At 49.0% G+C, this 12,713-nt stretch overlaps 1 protein-coding gene and 1 long non-coding RNA gene across 2 annotated transcripts in view; both read right to left on the bottom strand.

Annotated features, from left to right (window-relative positions):
- Positions 1–2,667, bottom strand: part of LOC308660153 (autism susceptibility gene 2 protein homolog) — a gene marked incomplete at both ends in the record, with an annotated part of 443,023 nt that extends 440,356 nt beyond the window's left edge. Inside the window, one exon of the mRNA XM_081314369.1 lies at positions 2,350–2,667. Within this exon, the coding sequence (XP_081170495.1) occupies positions 2,350–2,667 (318 nt within the window). The remainder of the gene's footprint in view (positions 1–2,349) is intronic.
- LOC308671591 overlaps positions 1–12,713 on the bottom strand; it is a 711,918-nt gene that overhangs the window by 576,893 nt on the left and 122,312 nt on the right. The window lies entirely within an intron of this gene.

Raw genomic sequence — 12,713 nt, 5'->3', positions numbered from 1 at the left:
GTCAAAGCTGAAGACACCTGGAGGATGCCTGGCCCTGTACAGGTAGTCCTCGACTTACGACCACAACTGAGCCCAAAATTTCAGTTACTGAGACAGCTGTTAAATGAATTCTACATTTTACAACCTTTCTTGCCACATTTGTTAAGTGAATCACTGCAGCTGTTAAGTTAGTAACCTGGTTGTTAAGTGAATCTGGTTTCCCCTTTTGATTTTGTTCGATAGAAGGTCACAAAATATGATCACATGATCCCAGGACACTACAGTTCAAATGTCATAAATATGAGTCAGTTTCCAAGTGTCTGAATTTTGATCACATGTCTATGGAGATGCTGCAATGGTCATATATGTGAAAAATACGTCCCTTTTTCCACTGTCATTGTAATTTTGAACGGTCACTAAATCGAGGATTACTTGTATTTTAGAACCACACACACACACACCACACATCAACATCCTATATTCCTGGAATATATTTCATCATTGATACTTCATCTAGGTCACTGTCTGGTTATTTCCAAAGATAGTTTCAAGGCCTGTCTGGAAGTTAACATTCAACAAAGTACTTTTTGGAAGGAGAAAGAATGCCAACCCAAATTCAGTCAGCTTTCCCAAGAAATAGAGAATACCAAATCAAAGCACATAAGCCTTTCTTTTTATTCCATTCAGATATATGAAAACAACTGTTCTCCAATGGTCATCTACTCCACCCTCTCCATTCCTTTTAAAATGACAGGGGGGAAAAATCAATTCTCCAAATCAATGACCGGCTCAAAAATTTCATTTTCCCCCTCTCTTTCTTTCTTTCTTTCTCAATCTGACCTGGGGGGAGGACATCTTGCATTAACACCTTCACACAAACTGCCTCCAATGTAGCAGGCTAACCTTAGATGACCAATGCAAAAGAGGAGGGAGGGCAGCCCAGAAGCTCAGGATCAAAGTTCTGAAATTGACCAAGAAGGAAAAGAAAAGCTGAAATTGACGAACACCGGCTTCAAGGGTAGTTTATAAACAGCTTCCTGGCTAGACTACTAGCTCCGGGAGGGGGGAAGAGAAACGTCCACCTTTGCCCAGCTGGCATTTCTTATCACGTCACCAAAAAGCCTGTGTGTGTGTGTGTGTGTGTCAACATTTCCTCACACCTGATAGCCCGTCCGTCCGTCTCCCCCCCACCTCCCCTCCCCTCCCCCCCCCCGCTAAGAAACTCCGCACTGCAAAAATGCATCTCTAGGTTAAGATCTCGCGTCACCCCCGGTTCAGCCCAGATCGGGACGCCGAGAAGAAGGAGAAGGAGAGGCTGCCCAATTGTTTCGGGGTGCAAAGTCCTCTGCCTCGCCCCCCCCCCAAGATCTCAGCAGCCACTTTCTATTTTTTGCCGGCCGCCGCGGAATCTCCGTCTTTGGGTAGTCCAGCTGTCAACCCTGCGGACGACCAACCCTTAGAAAGGAGCTTTACACTCGGGGACCGTTCTCCGACCCGCAGCTCTTTCTCTCCAGCTGCCCCCCCTCCTTCGCTCCATCCCCTCTTTCTTTCTCTCTGGCTCCCCGCCTGCTTTAAAAAGGGACAAGAATCCCCTTCTGGATCACGGAGGAGAGTCCAATCAAGCATGGTTCGCACACACCCCCTTTCCAAGTTCCACCAAGCCCCTCCCCTCGGCTTCTCAGGCCCGGGGAATACGGCCCCCGGTTCCTCCTGCCTCCCTCCCCCCCTCCCGTAGCAAGCCAAGCACCACTCCCCAACAGCTGGAGCGAGCGCAGGCGAACCCTATTCGAACGCCCTTCCCCAGAATCGGTGCATCCGTCAAACTGCAGCCCAAACCAAAATTGACTCTCTCTCTCACACACACACTCACACACACACACAGAAAGAGAGAGAGACAGACAGACAGACCGACCCAGGGACACAAACACACACACATGCACACACGTGCGCGCGCGCTCCTACACAAACGCACACCCGCGCGCCCTCGCCGTATCTAGCTCGATCAATATTTGGAGAAAGCGGGGCGGGGAGGTACGGGGGGGGGGAGAGGCGGGGGTGCGCGCGCGCGTGCCAAGTCTGCATTGTTATCCCAACACAGCCGGGAGGCGCGAGGCTCTTTCCTTTCCACGCGCTCAGACGTTACACTCCCCCCCCCTCCTTCCCTTTCCCTTTCGGCTGCCATTCCCCCATCAGCAAACAATGGGACTCCGGCGCACACACCACGCTTCCGACTCCAACCCCCCCCCCGCGCTCCACTTCTCCGGTTTCCCCCTCCTCTCCCCCCCCCCGGAGCCGCTGGGAGAGAAGCGGTGCGGGGTAAGGAGGGGGGGCTGGGAGACCCGGGGAGGTGGGTTCGAAGGGGTCCCTTACCTCTAAGGCTTCCAGAGTGACAAAGCTGGCCAGGGCGAACCCGTCCACGATATCTTCTTCGGGAGAGGAAGACTCCCTCCGCTTCCTCCGGGGGGGCTTCGGTCGGGACGGCGGCTTGCCATTGTTTTCAAGATCCGAGCCGGAGGAAGAAAGGATGGAAGCCGCTCGGGTCCTCCGCGGCTCCCGGGGAGCGCCGGCTCCCAAATCCCCGCCGGGGCCACCTTGTAATAATCCGCGTTTGGATCGCCTTTCCCGATCGCGCTGCGTTCTGGATCGCCGTTTCTTGCGGAAACCGTTGCAGAGCGCGGATCCGTCCATGGCTCTTTATCCGCGCAACCCCCCCCCGCCCGCCCGCCCGCCCGCCCTCCACTCCACAACTCCACACTGCCTTATCCCTCCCTTTCTCCCCTGCTCGCTCTCTCTCTCTCTCTCTCTCTCCCCCCCCACCCCGATTGCCAACTTCGGTTCTCCCACCCCCACCCCGGTGGAAGCGAGAGAGAGGGAGGAAGGAGGGAGAGCGGGAGGAAGCGAGAGGGGGAGCGGCGGGAAGGGAGGGAGGGGGGTTCACAAGACGGGAGACTCCCAAGGAATGTCAGCCTCGGGAAGGGGGGCGCGGAGAACGTCGAGAACGCTCTGAGCAAGCCCAGCAAAGTAATGGCTGTTCGCTGGTCTTCCTTTGCGAAGACTCTCCCGTCTCTCTCGCCTTCCCCCCTCTTCCTCCCCCCACCCGCTGGAAAAAGCAGGCAATAAATTAGAGTAACGGAACGCTCCGATCCGAAGGCAGCGAGACAGTTAGGTGGCTGCCTCTTGATTCCCTTCTCTCTTCCCCCCCCCACCCCACCATACACACACGCACTTACAGGGACACGGCGCCTTTTGAACCCCGTCTTAATCTAGGGGCGGGGGCGCAAGGGGGAGATGGGGTTCAAAACTACTTCTCGGTCACAGCTTTCTTTGCTTCGGGGTTGTCAAATCAAAGGCGTCCCCCCCCCTCCCGCTTGTCAATATCACGCAGACACACAGCGCCTTAAGCAAAGGGAAGTTGCTTCGTTTTGTTTTGTGTGTGGGGGGGTTCCCCCTCGAAGGGGTGCGGGATAGGGAATTTTTTTTCCCCCTCGTCTATTTCCCGCAGACAACCTCGCGATTTGATGGGGTGGGGGAGCGAAAGCAGGTGAAAAGCGCTGCTGGGGTTATACTCCAGCCTGGCACCTGGCGGGTGTGCGGAGGGGACCCCCTTCGCAGGGCACACTCACACACGCTCCCCCCCCCGAGCGCACGCGCCTTGCAAAACATCCGCGGACCCCAACTCCCCGGCAGTCCTGCATTTTCGTCCCTTCTGTCGGGCGGGGAGGGGGGCGGACGATGCTCCCCGGCCGACCCACGGAGGCAAGTCTTGACTCCAAAGGGATGGGAGCGAGGACCGCTCAGGAGCCGTCGGGTGCGGGGATCGGGACAGCCCCGCCGGGGGCTGAGGCAAGAGTTGTGCCTGCGAGAATCCCAAGGATCCGAACACAAAGGAATCGGACGGGGCCTTCGCTGCCCGTCTCGGAAGGAGAAGACCCAAGAGCAAAATAGGGGAGGGGGGGTGGTGGCAAGTGGAAGGGCTGGCGCTGATCGCCCCCTCCCCGCGAGAAAGATGGAGGGGGGTGGGGGTGGAAACCAGTGTGCGAAGTATAGAGGAGTGGGGCTTGCAGAGGATCCGTTAGACTGCGGGGTGGGGCGGAGAAAAAGGGCCGGCGGGGAGGGGGGGGCGAAAGGTGCGGTGGGTACAAAATCCTTCCCGGGGTGCTTGGTGCAGACGCCGGAACGTCGGAGGGGATTTCTGTCCCCCCACTCCTCCAGCTGCAGCAGCCCCGGGGTTCAGCCCCATTCACCTCTCCCTGCCTGGCTGGGTCTCTCCCCCGCCCCCTTTGGTCACGTGGCTAACTTTCTCTCTCTGATTTCCCCCCCCCCTCTTCCTCTCTCTCTCTCTCCCCCCCCCTCCTCCCAACCGTGTGAAATAAAGCTCTCCTAAACGCGCGAACTAAGGGACGGGCATGCGCGCCGAGTTTGCGCAGTGCTCCTCGCTGGCTTTTCGCTCCAGCTGAGAAGAGATGAATGGGGGGAGAGGGCTTCTCGCGGGAGCTGTCCGGCCTGGAAGGTGGAAAGAGGGAAGGACGGTGGATTGTGGCGGGATCGTACGCTTTTTGCGGGAAGCCGACTTCCCCCCCCCCACCCACACACACACACCACCCTTTTCCTCCTCCTGTTCTTCCTCCCCTCCCTTCTTTTCTCGCTTTCAGCTTTGGGCGAGGGTGGTCAACCTGACACCCCAAATCTTTAGGCGCCCCCCCCCCCCGAATCGATCCCAATTTCCCCCTGCAACCCTAAAGCCAGGATTTATCGTTTGGAACAGGGGTCTTCAAACTTGGCCCTTTTATGACTTGTGGACTTCAACTCCCAGAATTCCTCAGCCAGGCATGCTGGCTAAGGAATTCTGGGAGTTGAAGTCCACAAGTCATAAAAGGGCCAAGTTTGAAGACTCCTGGAACTTTGGAAGAAAAAGAAAGGTACTCAAGACCGTTCTTGAAACCAGTTGCCGGCACTCTGCAGGACGCCCCAAGTTAGCGGAATGCAGACCGAAAGGGTACAGATAGTCATCGACTTTATAACGGTTCACTTAGCAACCATTCGCGGTTACAATGGCACTGAAAAAAGTGAATTATGACTTTTTCACACGACCGTCGTAGCATCCACGTGGTCACGTGATCAAAATTCAGACGTTTGGGAATTATTAATAATGTTGGAAGAGACCTTAGAGATCTTCTAGTCCAGCCCTCTGCTCAGGCAGGAAACCCTTATACCAGGGGTGTCAAACTCAATTTCATTGAGGGCCGCATCAGCATTGGGGGTGGGGGGGGTGGCCAGAGTGGGCGTGGTCTACTGGGTGTGTGTGGCCTACTGGGTGGGCGTGGTCAGCTCTACATCATTCGCATCAAGGGTGCCAATGGGGGCCTGGGCAGGAGTGGGACAGATCTGAGGGTCTCTGGCAGAAGGAGATGGGACCGGGGCAAGTGCCAAGGCATGGTCCACTGGAGGAGCCTCACTGTTCCTCTCTGGCCTTGGGGGGGAGGTCAAATGCCCAGCCCAGCCCTCAAGCACCCACGGCACTAAGCCCAGCCCCACTTCCCCAAGGTGGCGCACCCAGCTACACTTACCTCCTCAAGGCTGCTGCTGCTGTGCTTGCTCACCTTTGCCAGGTTGCTCATGATGGGTACGAGGGCAACGTCAAGAGGGAGGCCCACTCCCTCTCCATGACAGGAGACCCAGCTTTGTATCCAAAGCTTCCTTAGCAATAGGATGGGAGACCCCCCCAAGATAGGCCAGGAGGAGGGGGCAAGGGGATGGTGAAAAGGCAGCAGGGCAGGACTAGGCCATGACTTCCCTCAGACTCTCCCTCTCCTTCCTTCCTTCCTTCCTTCCTTCCTTCCTTCCTTCCTTCCTTCCTTCCTTCCTTCCTTCCTTCCTTCCTTCCTTCCTTCCTTCCTTCCTAAGAACAGTGGTGGGAAAATATTTGAGATGAGGGAGGAAGAAAAACAGGCAAGAAACACAGCTGAGGAAGTGTCATCCTTTGTGAGGAATGAAGAAATGCACCATCACCTGGAAGTGGCCAGCACATGGCCCTGCCTACTTCACATATCCGGCTTGGTGGGCTCTTGGGGAGGGGATGCCATGAACAGCATGAGAGTCGATGTTACCTACGCAATGCTGCCCATCCCCCAGCCTGCCCGATTTTGGCAGGCAGCGGGGCGCTCTCCACACAGTGCCGAGAGGCTGAGCCGGGTGGCATGAATCTGAAGAGAAGCGCAACGCTGCCCAGCCCCTAGCCTGCCCGAAGTAGGCAGGGCCATGTGCTGGCTACTTCCAGGCAATGGTGCATTTCTTCATTCCTCACAAAAGGTGATACCTCACCAGTGTGCGCCCAGGCGGTAGTGCCAATACGGCACAGGCCAGTCCGCTGTTTCCAGACGGCCTTGTGGAGCTAAGACTGAATGTATTTCAGCATAGATGACCACCACGATATTGTACATTGGCTCCTGGCCAGCCTGGGCCGGGGCCAAGGCAGTGGGGGACGTTCTCTTACTGTTTCCAGGATGGCTTCGCAGTTCACATGAAACCACTTTGCGGGCCGGATCCAGCCCCCGGGCCTTGTGTTTGACATGTCTGCTCTATGCCATTTCAAACAAATGGCTGTCCAGTCTCTTCTTAAAGACTTCCAGTGTTGGAACATTCACAGCTTCTGGAGGCAGGTTGTTCCACTGGTTAATTGTTCTAACTGTCAGGAAGTTTCTCCTTAGTTCTAGGTTGCTTCTCTCTTTGATAAGTTTCCATCCGTTGCTTCTTGTCCTGCCTTTGGAGAATAGCTTGACTCCCTCTTCTCTGTGGCAGCCCCTGAGATATTGGAACACCGCCATGATGTCATCCCTAGCTCACATTTATGACCGTTGCAGTGTCCTGGGTTCATGTGATCACCTTTTGCGACTTGTAAAGTCAATGGAAAAACCAGATTCACATAACAACCATGTTACTAATTTAACAACTGCAGTGGTTCACTTAACAACTGTGGCAAGAAAGGTCTTAAAAGGGCAAAATTCACTTAACAAATGTTTCACTTGGCAACAAAAAGTTTGGGCTCTATTGGGGTTGTAAATTGAGAACTAACTGCATTGGCTTGCCTGGTAGTTTCTGGATTAGAGATTCAAGCATACATACAAGTAGTCCTTGACTTACAACAGTTCGTTTAGTGACCATTCGCAGTTACAATGGCACTGAAAAATATGACTTATGACCATTTTTCACAGTTACAACCTTTGCAGCATCCCCATGATCATGTGATCAAAATTCAGACACTTGGCAACTGGTTCAAATTTATGACCATTACTGTGTTCCAAAGTTGTATGATCCCCTTTTGAGACCCTTACCAACTCTGGTAAGAAAGGTCATAAAATGGGGCAAAACTCACTTAACAAATGTCTTACTTAACAACAGAAATTTTGGGCTCAATTGCAGTCGTAAGTTGAGGACTCACTGTAGTTGGGTGTGGGGTAAATCTGAGCTTGTGTTTGGGGTATACTGGCCAAAATGTGCCGAAGATCAGGAGAATTGTCTTTCCTGTCAGTAGATCATCATGGACCATAAAGGTCCATCTAATGACCACATGACATATGGAAACTTACGAATGTGGAATGTAAATGGGGAGGGGAGGGGAGGGAAGGAAGGAAGGAAGGAAGGAAGGAAAGAAGGAAGGAAGGAAGGAAGGAAGGAAGGAAGGAAGGAGCTATGTGCAGGCAAAATGAAGAGAAAGAAGGATTTAATTGGATCTAAATGGTGGTGATCAGATCTTGTAGAATGGAGATGAATATATGCAGGAAAGTGAAGATGTAGCTTCAATTATGCATGCAATTATGCTTCAATTATGAAATGCATAATTCTGTCAGTATGAAATAACAAGCGTCCTATTAAGACTATGGAATTAATACAAGCTCGGATTGTTCCTGATGATACCTTTGTTCATCCAGCACAAGAACTATCTTATAGAAAAGAGACAGCGAGCAAAGTGAAGTGGTTATAACAAATCATACTAAGATTTTTTTAGTACAGGAACTTGGACAACTTAAGATGAAGTCAAGAGAATAATTGTCTGCAGAAGATTTAATTTTCAATGATTTACATGTGCCCAATTAAATGAAAGATAATCTGAAATGAAAGATGACTAAACCAACAACACAAGATGGGAATTTGAAAATGAGCTATGTACAAATGATTATAATGTGGTTGCAAAAATGGCTAAACTTTTGTTGATGTGTAATCAACAAATGATCAAGTAAATGATAAAACGGGCTAAGAGAGAAATGGATAAAAACATTTCTTCTTCTTCTTCTTCTTCTTCTTCTTCTTATTATTATTATTATTATTATTATTATTATTATTATTATTATTATTATTATTATTATTTATTTGATTTCTATACCGCCCTTCTCCTCAAGGGACTCAGGGCGGTTCACAGGGCATATATAAATAGCAGTACAAAAATTAAAAGAAAATTAAACCAATGCCCAATTAAAATACAACAATGATAAAATAATAAAAACCAATTAAAAAACCAATATACCCCTATCAGGCCAGACCAGCTAATTCAAATAAATGGGTCTTCAGCCCGCGACGGAAGGATCGAAGTTCCGATGCCATCCGGAGCTCAACCGGCAGTTGGTTCCATAATACCGGAGCACCCACAGAGAAGGCCCTCCCCCTGGGGGCCACCAGTCGACATTCCCTGACCGGAGGCACCCTGAGGAGGCCCTCTCTGTGGGCACGCACAGGGCGGAGGGGATGACGCCGGCAGCAGGTGGTCCTCGAGGTATCCCGGACCCATGCCATGTAAGGACTTAAAGATCATAACCAAGACCTTGAACCTCACCCGGAAGACAACTGGTAACCAATGTAGCTCGCGGAGCAAAGGTGTAACATGGGAGTACCGGGAAACTCCCAAGACAACTCTCGCGGCCGCATTCTGTACCAGTTGGAGCCTCCGAGTAGTCTTCAAGGGAAGCCCCATGTAGAGAGCATTACAATAGTCTAGGCGAGAGGTCACGAGCGCATGAGTGACCGTACACAGGGCATCCTGGTCCAGATAGGGCCGCAACTGGCGCACCAGGCGAACCTGGGCGAAAGCCCCCCTAGTCACGGCCACTATATGATCTTCCAGAGTAAGTCGTGAATCTAGGAGGACTCCCAAGTTGCAAGCCCTATCCACAGGGGGTAAGAGCTCACCCCCCATAGAAAGCGATGGAACATTTTGAATGTCCCGGGATGCCGGAATGTACAGCCACTCAGTCTTGTCAGGGTTGAGTTGAAGTCTGTTCCTCCCCATCCAGACCCGAACCGCCTCCAGGCAACGGGACATCACAGCGAGGGCATCACTGGGGTGGTTTGGGGTCGAAAGGAAAAGTTGGGTATCATCAGCATATTGATGATACCCAACTCCAAAACCACGAATGATCTCACCCAGCGGTTTCATGTAGATGTTGAACAGGAGAGGCGAGAGGACCGACCCCTGAGGAACTCCACAAGCGAGAGTCCTAGGGGTCGACCTCTGCCCCCCTGCCAACACCGACTGTGAGCGTCCCAGGAGATAGGAGGAGAACCACTGAAGAAATGTGCCTCCCACTCCCAATCCCCTGAGACGCCGCAGCAAGATACCATGGTCGATGGTATCGAAAGCCGCCGAGAGGTCTAATAGGACTAGGACAGAGGAATATCCCCTATCCCTAGCCCTCCAGAGATCATTCACCAGAGCGACCAATGCCGTCTCCGTGCTGTACCCGGGCCTGAAACCCGATTGGTAAGTGTCCAAATAATATATGTTGATAGAAAGAATTTTAAATATAAATATTGAGATAAAACCAGAACTTTTTATTGGGACATATGGATAAAACTTTAGAACAGAGTTATGGAAGATTGATTTTTATATGGATACTGCAGCAAGATTATTATATACACAATGATAGAGAAATACTGCAATACCCACAGTGGAGGAATAGATTTTAAAGATGACCAAATTAGCAGAAATGACAACCTGTTTTCATAATATCACCATGCACACACGCCTTTTGGACAACCACAAAAAGAATCTAAGTTTATAAAGAATTCCCTTTTTGATGATGACTTGGGTCTGTTGAGTTCAATTTCAGTTTGCAGAGTTCACCCTCAGGTCTTTGAAGAAACCCAAACAAGATCTGAAGTTTTTCACTGGATGACATGAACATTTAGATTGTGCTGGGTTTAAAATGTTTTTAAGTGTCATATAGTGGAGCCGGCCTTTTTTTGTGTGCTGCATCACTTGGGTCCTTTCGAAAAAAGTGATAATAAATAATCAAGAAAAACATGGGTTCGATCAGATAGAGTTATGTTCCTAATTATCATGAATAGTGAGCATTTTTCAAGAGGTTTTGCTGGATCACAGCCAAGGCAAGTATCCCATGTTCCACTGTGACAAACAAGAAAAATACAGCTTGCAAAACATGAACACAACTCCAAAATGTAATCAAGTCCAGCCTCTAACGTGGGTTGAAGATTGGGATAGTCTTTGCTATGTTTAAGTTTTCTTTTATAATGGTATTAATATTGATTGAATCCATGCAAAACCCTTCAGAACAGTCCTGCTACAGTAGCACTTGAGATACACAAGTAATCCTCGTTTAACATCCTCTCATACATCAACCGTTCAACATTACAATAGTGCTGAACAAGGGAGACTTACAATTGGTGCTCATAATTGCAACATTCGTAATGTCCTTGAAGTCACATGATCATTTGTGCACAATATTCAGAATAATGACATTGCTATGTCCCATTGGCCACATGATGCCCATGTGTGACCTTTTCTGCCAGCTTCCGACAAGCAAAGTCAATTTGGAAAACTGGCAGAAGATCCCAAATGACAATCACATGACTGTGGAACACTGCAGCCATGTCAGATTCACCAAACAAGGGCAGCTGGGACTGCTAGGACACTGTCATAAATCTGCATACCGTGTGACATCGTGCCTTATGACTTTTGCTTACCAGGAGAGTTTTTGGTCCCACTTGCCATTGGTAAGTGAGGACTACCTGTATTTAAGTTGAGACGGTTAAGTAAGTAATTTTGGGGCGCTCATAAACCCCCACATTCTACCATTATAGCATTCTTCTCCTTGTGCTGCCCTCCAAATGCATGGGTTTCACTTTTTATAATCCCCAGCCAGAAAAATCATTAGCTGTTCTGTGCAGAAAATATCACAAAAGAAGTCTAACACATCTAGAGGTCCTCAAGCTGGGAAAGAGTGTATTACAATGTCAAAGAAGGAACACACTGTCACTGACCTATAACCTTGGGGCTTATCAAAATCTCCTTTGAATGTTTGTGGTGAAAAGCAACCTTAATGGACATCATGTGTAAATATAGTATTCTGTGAATGGAATATTGGTAGCCTGATTACTTCGCTGAGATGTTTGATCTTACCTGTAATTAAATTGGATTCCACATTGGTCTCTGAATTAATTATGAAGTGTAACCTGCAATTAATTCAAAGAACCAATTAATTACAAAGTGGAACCCAGCAGGTTGGTGTGTTCCTTTTTTCAACTGGTCACTCCCGCCATCAAAAATTAAGAGATTCATGAATAGCAGATGCAAGGAAATGAGTGTCTCCAATGAAGCAATAAAAATGCTGATAATTTATATTTATTATGTCTCTAGTTTTGGACATTCTTCAGTCATAATGTTTATTTATTATTAAATTTAGTTGCTACCCATCGCATAATTCAAAGCCACTCTGAGCAGCTCAACATAAAAGACTTTTCTTGTAGAGGATCACACCCAGTCAAGCTAGTATTACCTAACTTATGCTGAATTATAAGAAACTTATGAGAAATATAAGAAGCTTCCTCATTTCTGCAGAATTTTGGTTACAGATAGTCCTCAACTTACGACTGGTCGCTTAGTGACCATTTGAAGTTACGACAGATTCTTAAAAAGTTACTTATGACCCAGGCTCCTCCCACTTTCTATGGTCCTGTGACTGCATTTATGACTGCGTTGTCCCGCAATCACATGACAACAATATACAATGTTTTTGCCAAAAGCCCCCTTTTACTTCCAATTTCCGATAAAACCATCCCAGACAGAACAAATAGATTATCTTAATGACACAGTGCTTGCTCAATGACTGCACGTTCACTTAGTGACCATGGTGATTTGCGTAATATCACAAGGTCGTAAAACTGAGTTGGTCACATGATGACCTGCTTTACAACCATCATGACTTACAATCAAAATGGGCAGGTTCTATTATAGTTATAAGTCAAAGACTCCCTGTATTTTTGCAGCTCTCCGTGGAAATGCTGGCAATTGAACTATGCATGCTTTCTGCATACAACTCCCAATCAACAGTTCAGTAGCTAATTTTTAGGAATAGAATAGAATAGAATAGAATAGAATAGAATAGAATAGAATAGAATAGAATAGAATAGAATAGAATAGAATAGAATAGAATAGAATAGAATAGAATAGAATAGAATAGAATAGAGCTGGAAGGGACCTTGGAGGTCTTCTAGTGCCGCTGCTCAAGTAGGAGGACTTACACCATCTTAGACAAGTGACTGTCTAGCTCATCTTCTTAAAACTCTCCAGTGATGAAGCGCCCACAATATCTGGAGGCAAGCTGTTCCACTGGTTAATTGTCCTCACTGTTAGGAAGTTTCTCCTTAATTCCAGGTTGCTTCTCTCTTTGATCAGTTTCCAACCATTGTTTCTTGTCCTGCCCTCTGGTGCTTTGGAGAATAAT

This window comes from Vipera berus, assembly GCF_964194415.1.
Source record: "Vipera berus genome assembly, chromosome: 1".
Classification (NCBI taxonomy): Eukaryota; Metazoa; Chordata; class Lepidosauria; order Squamata; family Viperidae; genus Vipera; species Vipera berus.
The sequence above is the reverse complement of the archived record's forward strand: the minus strand, read 5'-3'. Positions and strand labels throughout refer to the sequence as shown.